This window comes from Procambarus clarkii, chromosome 46, assembly GCF_040958095.1.
Source record: "Procambarus clarkii isolate CNS0578487 chromosome 46, FALCON_Pclarkii_2.0, whole genome shotgun sequence".
Classification (NCBI taxonomy): domain Eukaryota; kingdom Metazoa; phylum Arthropoda; class Malacostraca; order Decapoda; family Cambaridae; genus Procambarus; species Procambarus clarkii.
In genome coordinates, this window is record NC_091195.1 from 28,724,527 (window position 1) to 28,745,364 (window position 20,838).

The 20,838-nt window shown below is 46.6% G+C and overlaps 1 protein-coding gene across 1 annotated transcript in view; it reads left to right on the top strand.

Annotated features, from left to right (window-relative positions):
- Nucleotides 1-20,838, top strand: part of LOC138350590 (uncharacterized) — a 189,249-nt gene that overhangs the window by 87,181 nt on the left and 81,230 nt on the right. Inside the window, exon 4 of the mRNA XM_069301613.1 lies at nt 11,900-12,142. Within this exon, the coding sequence (XP_069157714.1) occupies nt 11,900-12,142 (243 nt within the window). The remainder of the gene's footprint in view (nt 1-11,899; nt 12,143-20,838) is intronic.

The window sequence follows — 20,838 nt, forward strand, 5'->3', positions numbered from 1 at the left end:
CTGGCGTGGTGTATGGTGTTCTGGCGTGGTGTATGATGTTCTGGCGTGGTGTATGGTGTTCTAGCGTGGTGTATGGTGTTCTGGCGTGGGGTATGGTGTTCCTGCCGGGTGTATGGTGTTCTGGCGTGGTGTATGGTGTTCCTGCCGGGTGTATGGTGTTCTGGCGTGGAGTATGGTGCTCTGGCGTGGTGTATGGTGTTCTGGCGTGGTGTATGGTGTTCTGGAGTCGTGTATGGTGTTCAGGAGTCGTGTATGGTGTTCTGGCGTCGTGTATGGTGTGGTGTATGGTGTTCTGGCGTCGTGTATGGTGTTCTGGCGTCGTGTATGGTGTGGTGTATGGTGTTCTGGCGTCGTGTATGGTGTTCTGGCGTGGTGTATGGTGTTCTGGCGTGGTGTATGGTGTTCTGGCGTGGTGTATGGTGTTCTGGCGTGGTGTATGGTGTTCTGGCGTGGTGTATGGTGCTCTGGCGTGGTGTATGGTGTTCCTGCCGGGTGTATGGTGTTCTGGCGTGGAGTATGGTGCTCTGGCGTGGTGTATGGTGTTCTGGCGTCGTGTATGGTGTTCTGGCGTCGTGTATGGTGTTCTGGCGTCGTGTATGGTGTTCTGGCGTCGTGTATGGTGTTCTGGCGTCGTGTATGGTGTTCTGGCGTGGTGTATGGTGTTTCTACCTGGTGCAAGGGGTTTTGGTGTGGTGTATAGTGTTCTAGCGTGGTGTATGGTGTTTTAGCGTGGTGTATGGTGTTCTGGCGTGGTGTACGGTGTTCTAGCGTGGTGTATGGTGTTCTGGCGTGGTGTATGGTGTTCTGGCGTGGTGTATGGTGTTCTGGCGTGGTGTATGGTGTTCTAGCGTGGTGTATGGTGTTCTAACGTGGTGTATGGTGTTCTGGCGTGGTGTTCGGTGTTCTAGCGTGGTGTATGGTGTTCTGGCGTGGTGTATGGTGTTCTGGCGTGGTGTATGGTGTTCTAGCGTGGTGTATGGTGTTCTAGCGTGGTGTATGGTGTTCTAGCGTGGTGTATGGTGTTCTGGCGTGGTGTTTGGTGTTCTAGCGTGGTGTATGGTGTTCTAGCGTGGTGTATGGTGTTCTAGCGTGGTGTATGGTGTTCTAGCGTGGTGTATGGTGTTCTGGCGTGGTGTATGGTGTTCTAGCATGGTGTATGGTGTTCTGGCGTGGTGTACGGTGTTCTAGCGTGGTGTATGGTGTTCTGGCGTGGTGTATGGTGTTCCTGCCGGGTGTATGGTGTTCTGGCGTGGAGTATGGTGCTCTGGCGTGGTGTATGGTGTTCTGGCGTGGTGTATTGTGTTCTGGAGTCGTGTATGGTGTTCTGGAGTCGTGTATGGTGTTCTGGCGTCGTGTATGGTGTGGTGTATGGTGTTCTGGCGTCGTGTATGGTGTTCTGGCGTCGTGTATGGTGTTCTGGCGTCGTGTATGGTGTGGTGTATGGTGTTCTGGCGTCGTGTATGGTGTTCTGGCGTCGTGTATGGTGTTCTGGCGTGGTGTATGGTGTTCTGGCGTGGTGTATGGTGTTCTGGCGTGGTGTATGGTGTTCTGGCGTGGTGTATGGTGCTCTGGCGTGGTGTATGGTGTTCCTGCCGGGTGTATGGTGTTCTGGCGTGGAGTATGGTGCTCTGGCGTGGTGTATGGTGTTCTGGCGTCGTGTATGGTGTTCTGGCGTCGTGTATGGTGTTCTGGCGTCGTGTATGGTGTTCTGGCGTCGTGTATGGTGTTCTGGCGTCGTGTATGGTGTTCTGGCGTGGTGTATGGTGTTTCTACCTGGTGCAAGGGGTTTTGGTGTGGTGTATAGTGTTCTAGCGTGGTGTATGGTGTTTTAGCGTGGTGTATGGTGTTCTGGCGTGGTGTACGGTGTTCTAGCGTGGTGTATGGTGTTCTGGCGTGGTGTATGGTGTTCTGGCGTGGTGTATGGTGTTCTGGCGTGGTGTATGGTGTTCTGGCGTGGTGTACGGTGTTCTAGCGTGGTGTATGGTGTTCCGGCGTGGTGTATGGTGTTCTGGCGTGGTGTATGGTGTTCTAGCGTGGTGTATGGTGTTCTAGCGTGGTATATGGTGTTCTAGCGTGGTGTATGGTGTTCTGGCGTGGTGTTTGGTGTTCTAGCGTGGTGTATGGTGTTCTAGCGTGGTGTATGGTGTTCTAGCGTGGTGTATGGTGTTCTAGCGTGGTGTATGGTGTTCTGGCGTGGTGTATGGTGTTCTAGCATGGTGTATGGTGTTCTGGCGTGGTGTACGGTGTTCTAGCGTGGTGTATGGTGTTCTGGCGTGGTGTTTGGTGTTCTAGCGTGGTGTATGGTGTTCTAGCGTGGTGTATGGTGTTCTAGCATGGTGTATAGTGTTCTAGCGTGGTGTATGGTGTTCTAGCGTGTTGTATGGTGTTCTAGCGTAGTGTATGGTGTTCTGGCGTGGTGTATGGTGTTCTAGCATGGTGTATGGTGTTCTAGCGTGGTGTATGGTGTTCTAGCGTGGTGTATGGTGTTATAGCGTGGTGTATGGTGTTTTAGCGTGGTGTATGGTGTTTTAGCGTGGTGTATGGTGTTCTAGCGTGGTGTATGGTGTTCTGGCGTGGTGTACGGTGTTCTAGCGTGGTGTATGGTGTTCTAGCGTGGTGTATGGTGTTCTAGCGTGGTGTATGGTGTTCCTACCTGGTAAATGGTGTTCTAGCGTGGTGTATGGTGTTCCTACCTGGTAAATGGTGTTCTAGCGTGGTGTATGGTGTTCCTACCTGGTAAATGGTGTTTTAGCGTGGTGTATGGTGTTCTAGCGTGGTGTATGGTGTTCCTGCCTGGTTTATGGTGTTCTAGCGTAGTGTATGGTGTTCTATCGTAGTGTTTGGTGTTCTAGCGTGGTGTATGGTGTTCTAGCGTGGTGTATGGTGTTCTAGCGTGGTGTATTGTGTTCTGGCGTTGTGTAGGGTGCTCTAGCGTGGTGTATGGTGTTCTAGCGTGGTGTATGGTGTTCTTACGTGGTGTATGGTGTTCTGGCGTGGTGTATGGTGTTTTAGCGTGGTGTATGGAGTTCTGGCGTGGTGTATGGTGTTCTAGCGTGGTGTATGGTGTTCCTACCTGGTAAATGGTGTTCTAGCGTGGTGTATGGTGTTCCTACCTGGTAAATGGTGTTCTAGCGTGGTGTATGGTGTTCCTACCTGGTAAATGGTGTTTTAGCGTGGTGTATGGTGTTCTAGCGTGGTGTATGGTGTTCCTGCCTGGTTTATGGTGTTCTAGCGTAGTGTATGGTGTTCTATCGTGGTGTTTGGTGTTCTAGCGTGGTGTATGGTGTTCTAGCGTGGTGTATGGTGTTCTAGCGTGGTGTATTGTGTTCTGGCGCTGTGTAGGGTGCTCTAGCGTGGTGTATGGTGTTCTAGCGTGGTGTATGGTGTTCTTACGTGGTGTATGGTGTTCTGGCGTGGTGTATAGTGTTCTGGCGTGGTGTATGGTGTTCTGGCGTGGTGTATGGTGTTTTAGCGTGGTGTATGGAGTTCTGGCGTGGTGTATGGTGTTCTAGCGTGGTGTATGGTGTTCTATAGCGTGGTGTATGGTTTTCTGGCGTGGTGTATGGTGTACTGACGTGGTGTATGGTGTTCGTACGTGGTGTATGGTGTTCTGGCGTGGTGTATAGTGATCTGGCGTGGTGTATGGTGTTCTGGCGTGGTGTATAGTGTTCTGGCGTGGTTTATGGTGTTCTGATGTGGTGTATGGTGTTCTGGCGTGGTGTATAGTGTTCTGGCGTGGTTTATGGTGTTCTGATGTGGTGTATGGTGTTCTAGCGTGGTGTATGGTGTTATGGCGTTGTGTATGGTGTTCTGGCGTGGTGTATGGTGTTCTTACGTGGTGTATGGTGTTCTGGCGTGGTGTATAGTGTTCTGGCGTGGTGTATGGTGTTCTGGCGTGGAGTATGGTCCTCTGGCGTGGTGTATGGTGTTCTTGCGTCGTGTATGGTGTTCTGGCGTGGTGTATGGTGTTCTGGCGTGGTGTATGGTCCTCTGGCGTGGTGTATGGTGTTCTTGCGTCGTGTATGGTGTTCTGGCGTGGTGTATGGTGTTCTGGCGTGGTGTATGGTGTTCTGGCGTGGTGTATGGTGTTCTGGCGTGGTGTATGGTGCTCTGGCGTGGTGTATGGTGTTCCTGCCGGGTGTATGGTGTTCTAGCGTGGAGTATGGTGCTCTGGCGTGGTGTATTGTGTTCTGGCGTCGTGTATGGTGCTGTGGCGTCGTGTATGGTGTTCTGGCGTCGTGTATGGTGTTCTGGCGTCGTGTATGGTGTTCTGGCGTCGTGTATGGTGTTCTGGCGTCGTGTATGGTGTTCTGGCGTGGTGTATGGTGTTCTGGCGTGGTGTATGGTGTTCTGGCGTGGTGTATGGTGTTCTGGCGTGGTGTATGGTGTTCCTACCTGGTGCAAGGGGTTTTGGTGTGGTGTATGGTGTTCTAGCGTGGTGTATGGTGTTTTAGCGTGGTGTATGGTGTTCTGGCGTGGTGTACGGTGTTTTAGCGTGGTGTATGGTGTTCTGGCGTGGTGTATGGTGTTCTGGCGTGGTGTATGGTGTTCTGGCGTGGTGTATGGTGTTCTAGCGTGGTGTATGGTGTTCTAACGTGGTGTATGGTGTTCTGGCGTGGTGTACGGTGTTCTGGCGTGGTGTATGGTGTTCTGGCGTGGTGTATGGTGTTCTAGCGTGGTGTATGGTGTTCTAGCGTGGTGTATGGTGTTCTGGCGTGGTGTTTGGTGTTCTAGCGTGGTGTATGGTGTTCTAGCGTGGTGTATGGTGTTCTAGCGTGGTGTATGGTGTTCTGGCGTGGTGTTTAGTGTTCTAGCGTGGTGTATGGTGTTTTAGCGTGGTGTATGGTGTTCTTACGTGGTGTATGGTGTTCTGGCGTGGTGTATAGTGTTCTGGCGTGGTGTATGGCGTTCTGGCGTGGTGTATGGTGTTTTAGCGTGGTGTATGGAGTTCTGGCGTGGTGTATGGTGTTCTAGCGTGGTGTATGGTGTTCTAGCGTGGTGTATGGTTTTCTGGCGTGGTGTATGGTGTACTGACGTGGTGTATGGTGTTCGTACGTGGTGTATGGTGTTCTGGCGTGGTGTATAGTGATCTGGCGTGGTGTATGGTGTTCTGGCGTGGTGTATAGTGTTCTGGCGTGGTTTATGGTGTTCTGATGTGGTGTATGGTGTTCTGGCGTGGTGTATAGTGTTCTGGCGTGGTTTATGGTGTTCTGATGTGGTGTATGGTGTTCTAGCGTGGTGTATGGTGTTATGGCGTTGTGTATGGTGTTATGGCGTTGTGTATGGTGTTCTGGCGTGGTGTATGGTGTTCTGGCGTGGTGTATAGTGTTCTGGCGTGGTGTATGGTGTTCTGGCGTGGTGTATAGTGTTCTGGCGTGGTGTATGGTGTTCTGGCGTGGAGTATGGTCCTCTGGCGTGGTGTATGGTGTTCTTGCGTGGTGTATGGTGTTCTGGCGTGGTGTATGGTGTTCTGGCGTGGTGTATGGTGTTCTGGCGTCGTGTATGGTGTTCTGGCGTGGTGTATGGTGTTCTGGCGTGGTGTATGGTGCTCTGGCGTGGTGTATGGTGTTCCTGCCGGGTGTATGGTGTTCTGGCGTGGAGTATGGTGCTCTGGCGTGGTGTATTGTGTTCTGGCGTCGTGTATGGTGTTCTGGCGTCGTGTATGGTGTTCTGGCGTCGTGTATGGTGTTCTGGCGTCGTGTATGGTGTTCTGGCGTCGTGTATGGTGTTCTGGCGTCGTGTATGGTGTTCTGGCGTCGTGTATGGTGTTCTGGCGTGGTGTATGGTGTTCTGGCGTGGTGTATGGTGTTCTGGCGTGGTGTATGGTGTTCTGGCGTGGTGTATGGTGTTCCTAACTGGTGCAAGGGGTTTTGGTGTGGTGTATGGTGTTCTAGCGTGGTGTATGGTGTTTTAGCGTGGTGTATGGTGTTCTGGCGTGGTGTACGGTGTTCTAGCGTGGTGTATGGTGTTCTGGCGTGGTGTATGGTGTTCTGGCGTGGTGTATGGTGTTCTAGCGTGGTGTATGGTGTTCTAACGTGGTGTATGGTGTTCTGGCGTGGTGTACGGTGTTCTGGCGTGGTGTATGGTGTTCTGGCGTGGTGTATGGTGTTCTAGCGTGGTGTATGGTGTTCTAGCGTGGTGTATGGTGTTCTGGCGTGGTGTTTGGTGTTCTAGCGTGGTGTATGGTGTTCTAGCGTGGTGTATGGTGTTCTAGCGTGGTGTATGGTGTTCTGGCGTGGTGTTTATAGTGTTCTAGCGTGGTGTATGGTGTTTTAGCGTGGTGTATGGTGTTCTAGCGTGGTGTATGGTGTTCTGGCGTGGTGTATGGTGTTTTAGCGTGGTGTATGGTGTTCTAGCGTGGTGTATGGTGTTCTGGCGTGGTGTATGGTGTTCTAGCATGGTGTATGGTGTTCTGGCGTGGTGTACGGTGTTCTAGCGTGGTGTATGGTGTTCTGGCGTGGTGTACGGTGTTCTAGCGTGGTGTATGGCGTTCTGGCGTGGTGTATGGTGTTTTAGCGTGGTGTATGGAGTTCTGGCGTGGTGTATGGTGTTCTAGCGTGGTGTATGGTGTTCTAGCGTGGTGTATGGTTTTCTGGCGTGGTGTATGGTGTACTGACGTGGTGTATGGTGTTCGTACGTGGTGTATGGTGTTCTGGCGTGGTGTATAGTGATCTGGCGTGGTGTATGGTGTTCTGGCGTGGTGTATAGTGTTCTGGCGTGGTTTATGGTGTTCTGATGTGGTGTATGGTGTTCTGGCGTGGTGTATAGTGTTCTGGCGTGGTTTATGGTGTTCTGATGTGGTGTATGGTGTTCTAGCGTGGTGTATGGTGTTATGGCGTTGTGTATGGTGTTCTGGCGTGGTGTATGGTGTTCTTACGTGGTGTATGGTGTTCTGGCGTGGTGTATAGTGTTCTGGCGTGGTGTATGGTGTTCTGGCGTGGTGTATAGTGTTCTGGCGTGGTGTATGGTGTTCTGGCGTGGAGTATGGTCCTCTGGCGTGGTGTATGGTGTTCTTGCGTGGTGTATGGTGTTCTGGCGTGGTGTATGGTGTTCTGGCGTGGTGTATGGTGTTCTGGCGTCGTGTATGGTGTTCTGGCGTGGTGTATGGTGTTCTGGCGTGGTGTATGGTGCTCTGGCGTGGTGTATGGTGTTCCTGCCGGGTGTATAGTGTTCTGGCGTGGAGTATGGTGCTCTGGCGTGGTGTATTGTGTTCTGGCGTCGTGTATGTTGTTCTGGCGTCGTGTATGGTGTTCTGGCGTGGTGTATGGTGTTCTGGCGTCGTGTATGGTGTTCTGGCGTGGTGTATGGTGTTCTGGCGTCGTGTATGGTGTTCTGGCGTCGTGTATGGTGTTCTGGCGTCGTGTATGGTGTTCTGGCGTGGTGTATGGTGTTCTGGCGTGGTGTATGGTGTTCTGGCGTGGTGTATGGTGTTCCTACCTGGTGCAAGGGGTTTTGGTGTGGTGTATGGTGTTCTAGCGTGGTGTATGGTGTTTTAGCGTGGTGTATGGTGTTCTGGCGTGGTGTACGGTGTTCTAGCGTGGTGTATGGTGTTCTGGCGTGGTGTATGGTGTTCTGGCGTGGTGTATGGTGTTCTAGCGTGGTGTATGGTGTTCTAACGTGGTGTATGGTGTTCTGGCGTGGTGTACGGTGTTCTGGCGTGGTGTATGGTGTTCTGGCGTGGTGTATGGTGTTCTAGCGTGGTGTATGGTGTTCTAGCGTGGTGTATGGTGTTCTGGCGTGGTGTTTGGTGTTCTAGCGTGGTGTATGGTGTTCTAGCGTGGTGTATGGTGTTCTAGCGTGGTGTATGGTGTTCTGGCGTGGTGTTTATAGTGTTCTAGCGTGGTGTATGGTGTTTTAGCGTGGTGTATGGTGTTCTAGCGTGGTGTATGGTGTTCTGGCGTGGTGTATGGTGTTCTAGCATGGTGTATGGCGTTCTGGCGTGGTGTACGGTGTTCTAGCGTGGTGTATGGTGTTCTGGCGTGGTGTTTGGTGTTCTAGCGTGGTGTATGGTGTTCTAGCGTGGTGTATGGTGTTCTAGTATGGTGTATGGTGTTCTAGCGTGGTGTATGATGTTCTAGCGTGGTGTATGGTGTTCTAGCGTGGTGTATGGTGTTCTGGCGTGGTGTATGGTGTTCTAGCATGGTGTATGGTGTTCTAGCGTGGTGTATGGTGTTCTAGCGTGGTGTATGGTGTTCTAGCGTGGTGTATGGTGTTCTAGCGTGGTGTATGGTGTTTTAGCGTGGTGTATGGTGTTCTAGCGTGGTGTATGGTGTTCTGGCGTGGTGTACGGTGTTCTAGTGTGGTGTATGGTGTTCTAGCGTGGTGTATGGTGTTCTAGCGTGGTGTATGGTGTTTCTACCTGGTAAATGGTGTTCTAGCGTGGTGTATGGTGTTTCTACCTGGTTTATGGTGTTCTAGCGTGGTGTATGGTGTTCTAGCGTGGTGTATGGTGTTTCTACCTGGTAAATGGTGTTCTAGCGTGGTGTATGGTGTTCTGGCGTGGTGTACGGTGTTCTAGTGTGGTGTATGGTGTTCTAGCGTGGTGTATGGTGTTCTAGCGTGGTGTATGGTGTTCTTACGTGGTGTCTGGTGTTCTGGCGTGGTGTATAGTGTTCTGGCGTGGTTTATGGTGTTCTGGCGTGGTGTACGGTGTTCTAGTGTGGTGTATGGTGTTCTAGCGTGGTGTATGGTGTTCTAGCGTGGTGTATGGTGTTCTTACGTGGTGTATGGTGTTCTGGCGTGGTGTATAGTGTTCTGGCGTGGTGTACGGTGTTCTAGTGTGGTGTATGGTGTTCTAGCGTGGTGTATGGTGTTCTAGCGTGGTGTATGGTGTTCTTACGTGGTGTCTGGTGTTCTGGCGTGGTGTATAGTGTTCTGGCGTGGTGTATGGTGTTCTGGCGTGGTGTACGGTGTGCTAGTGTGGTGTATGGTGTTCTAGCGTGGTGTATGGTGTTCTAGCGTGGTGTATGGTGTTCTTACGTGGTGTCTGGTGTTCTGGCGTGGTGTATAGTGTTCTGGCGTGGTGTATGGTGTTCTGGCGTGGTGTATGGTGTTTTAGCGTGGTGTATGGAGTTCTGGCGTGGTGTATGGTGTTCTAGCGTGGTGTATGGTGTTCTAGCGTGGTGTATGGTTTTCTGGCGTGGTGTATGGTGTACTGACGTGGTGTATGGTGTTCGTACGTGGTGTATGGTGTTCTGGCGTGGTGTATAGTGATCTGGCGTGGTGTATAGTGTTCTGGCGTGGTTTATGGTGTTCTGATGTGGTGTATGGTGTTCTAGCGTGGTGTATGGTGTTATGGCGTTGTTTATGGTGTTCTGGCGTGGTGTATGGTGTTCTGGCGTGGTGTATGGTGTTCTGGCGTGGTGTATGGTGTTCTGGCGTGGTGTATAGTGTTCTGGCGTGGTTTATGGTGTTCTGATGTGGTGTATGGTGTTCTAGCGTGGTGTATGGTGTTATGGCGTGGTGTATGGTGTTCTTGCGTCGTGTATGGTGTTCTTACGTGGTGTATGGTGTTCTGGCGTGGTGTATAGTGTTCTGGCGTGGTGTATGGTGTTCTGGCGTGGTGTATAGTGTTCTGGCGTGGTGTATGGTGTTCTGGCGTGGTGTATGGCGTGGTGTATGGTGTTCTAGCGTGGTGTATGGTGTTCTGGCTTCGTGTATGGTGTTCTGGCGTCGTGTATGGTGTTCTGGCGTCGTGTATGGTGTTCTGGCGTCGTGTATGGTGTTCCTGCCTGTGTATTGTGTTCTGGCGTGGTGTATGGTGCACTAGCATAGTGTATGGTATTCTGGCGTGGTGTATGGTGCACTAGCATAGTGTATGGTATTCTGGCGTGGTGTATGGTGCACTAGCATAGTGTATGGTATTCTGGCGTGGTGGATGGTGTTCTAGCGTGGTGTATGGTGTTCTTACGTGGTGTATGGTGTTCTGGCGTGGTGTATGGTGCACTAGCATAGTGTATGGTATTCTGGCGTGGTGTATGGTGCACTAGCATAGTGTATGGTATTCTGGCGTGGTGTATGGTGTTCTAGCGTGGTGTATGGTGTTCTAGCGTGGTGGATGGTGTTCTGGCGTGGTGTATGGTGTTCTGGCGTGGTGTATGGTGTTCTGGCGTGGTGTATGGTATTCTGGCGTGGTGGATGGTGTTCTAGCGTGGTGTATGGTGTTCTAGCGTGGTGTATGGTGTTCTTACGTGGTGTATGGTCTTCTGGCGTGGTGTATGGTGTTCTGGCGTGGTGTATGGTGTTCTTACGTGGTGTATGGTGTACTGACGTGGTGTATGGTGTTCTGGCGTGGTGTATGGTGTTCTAGCGTGGTGTATGGTGTTCTAGCGTGGTGTATGGTGTTCTAGCGTGGTGTATGGTGTTCTTACGTGGTGTATGGTGTTCTGGCGTGGTGTATGGTGTTCTGGCGTGGTGTATGGTGTTCTGGCGTGGTGTATGGTGTTCTAGCGTGGTGTATGGTGTTCTAGCGTGGTGTATGGTGTTCTGGCGTGGTGTATGGTGTTCTGGCGTGGTGTATGGTGTTCTAGCGTGGTGTATGGTGTTCTAGCATGGTGTATGGTGTTCTGGCGTGGTGTATAGTGTTCTAGCGTGGTGTATTGTGTTCTAGCGTGGTGTATGATGTTCCTGCCTGGTGCATGGGGTCTGGTGGGGTGTATGGTATTCTAGCGTGGTGTATGGTGTTCTGGCGTGGTGTATGGTGTTCTGGCGTGGTGTATGGTGTTCTGGCGTGGTGTATGGTGTTCTGGCGTGGTGTATGGTGTTCTAGCGTGGTGTATGGTGTTCTAGCGTGGTGTATGGTGTTCTAGCGTGGTGTATGGTGTTCTAGCGTGGTGTATGGTGTTCTAGCGTGGTGTATGGTGTTCTAGCGTGGTGTATGGTGTTCTAGCGTGGTGTATGGTGTTCTAGCGTGGTGTATCGTGTTCTAGCGTGGTGTATCGTGTTCTAGCGTGGTGTATGGTGTTCTAGGGCCAAATTTACGAAGCAGTTACGCAAGCACTTACGAACGTGTACATCTTTTCTCAATCTCTGACGGCTTTGGTTAAGTTTATTAAACAGTTTACATGTATGAAAACTTGCCAATCAACTGTTGTTATTGTTATAAACAGCCTCCTGGTGCTTCGGAGCTCATTGACTGTTTAATAATTGTAAACAAAGCCGCCAAAGATTGAGAATAGATGTACAGGTTCGTAAGTACTTGCGTAACTGCTTCGTGAATCTGTCCCCTAGTCGAGTCATCTTGTTAGGTCCCTCAGTCATCATATCATCATCTTAAGACTCCACAATGTCATCATGTTACAGTAATCAATCCCTATATCAACATATTAGCTTAGATCTCTATGCCTTTCTTTAAATTTATATATATTTTTTATGCCTATTTCTCCGTGGAGTGGCTTCTAGTTTTCAGTAATATTTTAGGTGTCTTTGTATATATAATTCTAAGTTCATTGAGCATAATTTTACAGTTTAAGTGATTTTAATAAGAGTTTCAATTCCCCTGTCTCTTAGATATGGGATCTAGTTCCTTCTTACAAGTAGTTCGAATACTTAGACAGTAGTTTCTTGATTCCAGCTGATGATTCCCTGATCTAACGACTTGGGCTGGACGGTAGAGCGACGGTCTCGCTTCATGCAGGTCGGCGTTCAATCCCCGACCGTCCAAGTGGTTGGTCACCATTCCTTTCCCCCGTCCCATCCCAAATTCTTATCTTAATCCCTTTCCAGTGCCATGTTTCTGCTTAAGAGGTCCTATACAATATCAACAAAAGCCTTAATAAATCTTCAATGATGTATTGAATATGATTCAGACCTTTGTTAGTGTTGATTAATGTATTGTCTTACAGAACGTCGTTATTGCTGTGTTGTAAGGAGTGGTTAATGAGACTGTTGGTGTTGGCAGCTGGTGATGGACGTGAGGGAGTTCGTGGGGGGAGACCTGACGGTGCGGACGGCAGGGGGGACGCTGTCTGTCCGCGGACGGCTGGAGACGGGAGGGGACGGGGACGGCCAGTCCAGCTCCTCGAAGGCGTCGTCCGCCAGGACTCTTCACCGGAGGTTCAACCTTCCACCGGACGCTGATGGAGAGAAGGTGGAGTCCACTCTATCCCGTGACGCTGTCCTAACCGTCACTATCCCTAAGAGGGTGAGTCCACTCTATCCCGTGACGCTGTCCTAACCGTCACTATCCCTAAGAGGGTGAGTCCACACTATCCCGTGACGCTGTCCTAACCGTCACTATCCCTAAGAGGGTGAGTCCACACTATCCCGTGACGCTGTCCTCACCGTCACTATCCCTAAGAGGGTGAGTCTACACTATCCCCGAGAGGGTGAGAGGCAGACAGAAACACACAAAAAAAACACAGATATATATATATATATATATTTATATAATATATATATATATATATATATATATATGTATAATATATATGTATATATGTATAATATTTATATATATATATATATATATATATATATATATATATATATATATATATATATATATATATATGTATAATATATATGTATATATGTATAATATATATATATATATATATATATATATATATATATATATATATATATATATATATATATATGTGTGTGTATATTTTAGTAGCAGTCTTTCCTGTAGACATATATTATTAAATATGACCGAAAAAGTAAGATTAATAATTCTAACACGAATTTTCTCAATATTTCTTATGTTCTTTTCACTGTTGATGGTAATTGAAAAATCAATTCTCCAAAATTCATTTTTATTTCTAGTCTGACGCGACACGCGACACTTGTACCCCCTATTAGACTATTTTACAGGAACTTCTTTTCCACAGCTCATAAAATGGAGGAAAGGGTCCTGAAAGATATTGTTAATAGAAACGTTATCCCTACAGACAAAAATCAGAAGATACAACTCACGATCTACTATAAAACCAAGAAAACGGCCAGCCTACTCATGAGAAACTCTCCAGACACAAAGCAGAACGCTTTAAAAGAGACCAATGTCGTCTATGCCTTCAAATGGGGACTGTAAGCCTCAAAGAATTTAGTATATAGGCAAGACAACAACATCTCTTTCCAGGCGATTAACGATGCATAAGCAACAGGGCTCCATTAAGGAACATATAATCTCTTCCCACAACCAGACCATCACCAGAGAAGTCTTAACAAAAAACACGGAAATCATCGATACAGCGATAGCAGGCGGCTTGATATCTGCGAGGCACTACACATTAAGAAGTCGACACCAGCAATCAACAGCCAATTAATGCACAACTATATTCTACCCACTTCAAGACTCCGCACCAATATAGAAGCATCAAGAAATATGGGCCAATAGGCCCTTTGCAGTTACTTCCATTCTTCCCTTTAACTTACAAAATATTATACCCATTGTTTCGTGTTCTGTCTTGTGTTGAAAGTTTGTTTTCACCTCATCCAAAACTGTTGTAACATATCACCTCACCCAAATGCAGGTATAAAATCAAAGCTGTTTAAACTCTGTTTAGCGTTTGCAACGTTATAGTTGTGTGTGTGTGTGTAAACTAAAGTCTTTGAAAATGTAATAAGTTTTACGAAACGCATTCAAGTGTCGCGTCAGACTAGAAATAAAAATGAATTTTGGAGAATTGATTTTTGAATTACTTCCAACAGTGAAAAGAAATGTACGAAAGAAAATTCGTGTTAGAATTATTAATCTTACTTTTTCGGCCATATATATATATATATATATATATATATATATATATATATATATATATATATATATATATTGTGCACACATGGAGACAAATGTGTATCAATGATCCTACTCGAATCACCCTCTAATTGCTCAATCAAAAATGGATCTAAATAATATAAACCATTGCTAATGTTCAAATGACATGGTTTTGTAATCTGTATTAAAGTAGATTCAATTATGTTCCTAGTGAAAGTGCTTTTACAATTCGTTATTGAAGAAGCCATCTCCCAATCAATTTGGTGAGCATCTTCTGATAGATGAACAAAGCATTAGACAATTGGCCATGTCTTACAGAGTATTTATGTTGCGAAATTCTACATTTCAAATCTTTAGATGTTTGCCCAACATAGAACTTATTACAGTCTTTACAAGGTATTTTATAAATGACAATTATTACTACGGGAGCCGGTCGGCCGAGTGGACAGCACGCTGGCTTTGTGATCCTGTGGTGCTAGGTTCGTTCCCAGGCGCCGGCGAGAAACAATGGGCAGAGTTTCTTTCACCCTATACCCCTGTTACCTAACAGTAAAATAGGTACCTGGGTGTTAGTCAGCTGTCACGGGCTGCTTCCTGGGGGTGGAGGCCTGGTCGAGGACCGGGCTGCGGGGACACTAAAGCCCCGAAATCATCTCAAGATAACCTCAAGATAATGAGGGGCTGTTTCTAACTAATAGTTTACCAATATTATTTTCCTAATTAAACAAGACATGAATATCAATTTTTTTTTAATTTTTTGAAAATTTAAAGATTATCTAATGCTTTGTTTGTTCATCTATCAGAAGATGCTCACCAAATTGATTGGGAGATGGCTTCTTAAATAACGAATTGTAAAATCAGTTTCAATAGGAACATAATTGAATCTACTTTAATACAGATTACAAAACCATGTCATTTGAACATTAGCAGTGGCTTATATTATTTAGATCCATTTTTGATTGAGCAGTTAGAGGGCCTCGTTGATACCTGGTTGATGGGGTTCTGGGAGTTGTTCTACTCCCCAAGCCCGGCCCGAGGCCAGGCTTGACTTGTGAGAGTTTGGTCCACCAGGCTGTTGCTTGGAGCGGCCCGCAGGCCCACATACCCACCACAGCCTGGTTGGTCCGGCACTCCTTGGAGGAATAAATCTAGTTTCCTCTTGAAAATGTCCACGGTTGTTCCGGCAATATTTCTTATGCTCGCTGGGAGGACGTTGAACAACCGCGGACCTCTGATGTTTATACAGTGTTCTCTGATTGTGCCTATGGCACCTCTGCTCTTCACTGGTTCTATTCTGCATTTTCTTCCATGTCGTTCACTCCAGTACGTTGTTATTTTACTGTGTAGATTTGGTACTTGGCCCTCCAGTATCTTCCAGGTGTATATTATTTGATATCTCTCTCGTCTTCTTTCTAGTGAGTACATTTGGAGGGCTTTGAGACGATCCCAATAATTTAGGTGCTTTATTGCATCTATGCGTGCCGTATATGTTCTCTGTATTCCCTCTATTTCAGCAATCTCTCCTGCTCTGAAGGGGGAAGTGAGTACTGAACAGTACTCAAGACGGGACAACAGAAGTGACTTGAAGAGTACAACCATTGTGATGGGATCCCTGGATTTGAAAGTTCTCGTAATCCATCCTATCATTTTTCTGGCTGTCGCAATATTTGCTTGGTTATGCTCCTTAAACGTTAGGTCGTCAGACATTATTATTCCCAAATCCTTTACATGCTGTTTTCCTACTATGGGTACATTCGATTGTGTTTTGTACTCTGTATTATGTTTAAGGTCCTCATTTTTACCGTACCTGAGTACCTGGAATTTATCACTGTTAAACAGGGCGATTTGAGTAGGATCATTGGTACACATATGCTATTATTATTGGCCCATTATCCTATATCCTATTGACTCATACATGGGTAATAATAGGGGCGTATTGACCCATATGATGCACCTCTTATTTTGTATCCACCTAATCCCATTCATATATTTGTCATTGTACCTCACTTCACCTCTCTCTCTCTCTCTCTCTCTCTCTCTCTCTCTCTCTCTCTCTCTCTCTCTCTCTCTCTCTCTCTCTCTCTCTCCTCCCAATATATGTCCAAACTAATTGACTTGTAAATCATTCTTTCTGAAGATGTATTAATATTCGAAAGTACTTAAGAAAATTCCTGTTTCAATTCTTCCTCCGTGATCTGACACTGTCACATTTTTCATCACGTGTTAATTTTCGGGATTTACACCCACACATATATATATATATATATATATATATATATATATATATATATATATATATATATATATATATATATATATATATATATTAGTATATTTTGGTAGCAGTCTTTCCTGTAGACATATATTATTAAATATGACCGAAAAAGTAAGATTAATAATTCTAACACGAATTTTCTCAATCTTTCGTACATTACGCTTCACTGTTGGAGGTAAATCAAAAATCACTTCTCCAAAATTCATTTTTATTTCTAGTCTGACGCGACACGGGCGCGTTTCGTAAAACTTATTACATTTTCAAAGACTTCACAAATACACAACTGATTAGAACTAACGTATCTCTGCTATTATATCTACATTTGAGTGAGGTGGGAGGGATGATGTGGCATATAATGATGTGGCATTAGGGGATATTAATAGGGTATTAAAAGTATCAACACAAGACAGAACAGAAACAATGGGTATTGAATAGAAGTGTTTGTAGAAAGCCTATTGGTCCATATTTCTTGATGCTTCTATATTGGAGCGGAGTCTTGAGGTGGGTAGAATATAGTTGTGCAATAATTGGCTGTTGATTGCTGGTGTTGACTTCTTGATGTGTAGTGCCTCGCAAACGTCAAGCCGCCTGCTATCGCTGTATCTATCGATGATTTCTGTGTTGTTTACTAGGATTTCTCTGGCGATGGTTTGGTTATGGGAAGAGATTATATGTTCCTTAATGGAGCCCTGTTGCTTATGCATCGTTAAACGCCTAGAAAGAGATGTTGTTGTCTTGCCTATATACTGGGTTTTTTGGAGCTTACAGTCCCCAAGTGGGCATTTGAAGGCATAGACGACGTTAGTCTCTTTTAAAGCGTTCTGTTTTGTGTCTGGAGAGTTTCTCATGAGTAGGCTGGCCGTTTTTCTGGTTTTATAGTAAATCGTCAGTTGTATCCTCTGATTTTTGTCTGTAGGGATAACGTTTCTATTAACAATATCTTTCAGGACCCTTTCCTCCGTTTTATGAGCTGTGGAAAAGAAGTTCCTGTAAAATAGTCTAATAGGGGGTATAGGTGTTGTGTTAGTTGTCTCTTCAGAGGTTGCATGGCTTTTCACTTTCCTTCTTATGATGTCTTCGATGAAACCATTGGAGAAGCCGTTATTGACTAGAACCTGCCTTACCCTACAGAGTTCTTCGTCGACTTGCTTCCATTCTGAGCTGTGGCTGAGAGCACGGTCGACGTATGCGTTAACAACACTCCTCTTGTACCTGTCAGGGCAGTCGCTGTTGGCATTTAGGCACATTCCTATGTTTGTTTCCTTAGTGTAGACTGCAGTGTGGAAACCTCCGCCCTTTTCCATGACTGTTACATCTAGAAAAGGCAGCTTCCCATCCTTTTCCGTCTCATAAGTGAAACGCAGCACGGAACTCTGCTCAAATGCCTCCTTCAGCTCCTGCAGATGTCTGACATCAGGTACCTGTGTAAAAATGTCGTCAACATACCTGCAGTATATGGCCGGTTTCAAGTTCATGTCGACTAAGACTTTTTGCTCGATGGTACCCATGTAGAAGTTTGCAAACAGGACACCTAGGGGAGAACCCATGGCGACCCCATCTACTTGCTTATACATGTGCCCATCCGGGCTCAAGAAGGGTGCCTCTTTAGTACAAGCTTGGAGTAGTTTCCTCAGAATACTTTCTGGCATGTCAAGAGGAGTACAGGCTGGATCACGATACACTCTGTCGGCTATCATTCCGATTGTCTCGTCCACAGGTACGTTGGTAAACAGCGATTCTACGTCCAACGAGGCTCTTATCCCTGTGGCCCGTGTGCCCCGCAGTAAGTCCACAAATTCCTTTGGAGACTTCAGGCTGAAGGCGCAAGGAACATAAGGAGTCAGCAGGCCGTTGAGTCGCTTCGCCAGTCTGTACGTGGGTGTGGGTATCTGGCTAATGATTGGCCGAAGTGGGTTTCCAGGCTTGTGCGTCTTGACATTTCCATACGCATATCCAGGTTTATATTCCCCAATGATCTTTGGCAGGTGGAGTCCGGATTTCTTGGCGTTCACAGTTTCGATCAGTTTGTTGACCTTTGCTTTTAATTCGGCTGTAGTGTCCTTCGTTACCCTTTGGAACTTAGTTTGGTCAGAGAGTATGATGTTCATTTTCGCCAGATATTCGTCTTTTTTAAGAATGACATATATTGGCGACTTGTCACCTCTCCTGACAACTATCTCCTTGTTCTCACGAAGGTTTTTAGCTGCCGCTTTAAGCTCGGGGGACAGTATGGTGCTTCTGTAGTTGCCTCGATTCTTTCCTCCTTCTGCAATAAGTTCTGCTTGTAAGGTATCTTTGGTAGTGACCTTCTTTTGTGTCTCGAGGTCGAATATGTCGTCCAACAGAATTTCCAACTCTACTTTCCGGGCCATTTCACTCGGTCTGGACATAACATGACAGTTTATGCCCAGATTTAGGAGAGTGACTTGGTCCTCAGTGAGGTTAATTCCTGCAAGGTTCAGGAAGCCATCTCTTGGTCGTGGAATTGCCATAGGTCCTCCATATAATGTTGTTAGTTTCTTGATAATCCTTGTTTCAGTGCTGAGGTGATGTTGGTCTGTGAGGATGTCGAGGTGTTGTTCAATGCGGGTACGGATACTATGGTCGATGTTGCTATTTCTCCACTCGTTTGTAGCATGAAGTAGTTGCGTTTTGTTGTCTTTGATTTCATTCTCTGCCTTGTATATCTGATCACGAATCAGATCCTGGCGATATTTTATCGTGAAGGCTTGATTCCTTGCTGCTGGGTCGTGCACTTTAATATTAGTATATTTTGGTAGCAGTCTTTCCTGTAGACATATATTATTAAATATGACCGAAAAAGTAAGATTAATAATTCTAACACGACATATTCGACCTCGAGACACAAAAGAAGGTCACTACCAAAGATACCTTACAAGCAGAACTTATTGCAGAAGGAGGAAAGAATCGAGGCAACTACAGAAGCACCATACTGTCCCCCGAGCTTAAAGCGGCAGCTAAAAGCCTTCGTGAGAACAAGGAGATAGTTGTCAGGAGAGGTGACAAGTCGCCAATATATGTCATTCTTAAAAAAGACGAATATCTGGCGAAAATGAACATCATACTCTCTGACCAAACTAAGTTCCAAAGGGTAACGAAGGACACTACAGCCGAATTAAAAGCAAAGGTCAACAAACTGATCGAAACTGTGAACGCCAAGAAATCCGGACTCCACCTGCCAAAGATCATTGGGGAATATAAACCTGGATATGCGTATGGAAATGTCAAGACGCACAAGCCTGGAAACCCACTTCGGCCAATCATTAGCCAGATACCCACACCCACGTACAGACTGGCGAAGCGACTCAACGGCCTGCTGACTCCTTATGTTCCTTGCGCCTTCAGCCTGAAGTCTCCAAAGGAATTTGTGGACTTACTGCGGGGCACACGGGCCACAGGGATAAGAGCCTCGTTGGACGTAGAATCGCTGTTTACCAACGTACCTGTGGACGAGACAATCGGAATGATAGCCGACAGAGTGTATCGTGATCCAGCCTGTACTCCTCTTGACATGCCAGAAAGTATTCTGAGGAAACTACTCCAAGCTTGTACTAAAGAGGCACCCTTCTTGAGCCCGGATGGGCACATGTATAAGCAAGTAGATGGGGTCGCCATGGGTTCTCCCCTAGGTGTCCTGTTTGCAAACTTCTACATGGGTACCATCGAGCAAAAAGTCTTAGTCGACATGAACTTGAAACCGGCCATATACTGCAGGTATGTTGACGACATTTTTACACAGGTACCTGATGTCAGACATCTGCAGGAGCTGAAGGAGGCATTTGAGCAGAGTTCCGTGCTGCGTTTCACTTATGAGACGGAAAAGGATGGGAAGCTGCCTTTTCTAGATGTAACAGTCATGGAAAAGGGCGGAGGTTTCCACACTGCAGTCTACACTAAGGAAACAAACATAGGAATGTGCCTAAATGCCAACAGCGACTGCCCTGACAGGTACAAGAGGAGTGTTGTTAACGCATACGTCGACCGTGCTCTCAGCCACAGCTCAGAATGGAAGCAAGTCGACGAAGAACTCTGTAGGGTAAGGCAGGTTCTAGTCAATAACGGCTTCTCCAATGGTTTCATCGAAGACATCATAAGAAGGAAAGTGAAAAGCCATGCAACCTCTGAAGAGACAACTAACACAACACCTATACCCCCTATTAGACTATTTTACAGGAACTTCTTTTCCACAGCTCATAAAACGGAGGAAAGGGTCCTGAAAGATATTGTTAATAGAAACGTTATCCCTACAGACAAAAATCAGAGGATACAACTGACGATTTACTATAAAACCAGAAAAACGGCCAGCCTACTCATGAGAAACTCTCCAGACACAAAACAGAACGCTTTAAAAGAGACTAACGTCGTCTATGCCTTCAAATGCCCACTTGGGGACTGTAAGCTCCAAAAAACCCAGTATATAGGCAAGACAACAACATCTCTTTCTAGGCGTTTAACGATGCATAAGCAACAGGGCTCCATTAAGGAACATATAATCTCTTCCCATAACCAAACCATCGCCAGAGAAATCCTAGTAAACAACACAGAAATCATCGATAGATACAGCGATAGCAGGCGGCTTGACGTTTGCGAGGCACTACACATCAAGAAGTCAACACCAGCAATCAACAGCCAATTATTGCACAACTATATTCTACCCACCTCAAGACTCCGCTCCAATATAGAAGCATCAAGAAATATGGACCAATAGGCTTTCTACAAACACTTCTATTCAATACCCATTGTTTCTGTTCTGTCTTGTGTTGATACTTTTAATACCCTATTAATATCCCCTAATGCCACATCATTATATGCCACATCATCCCTC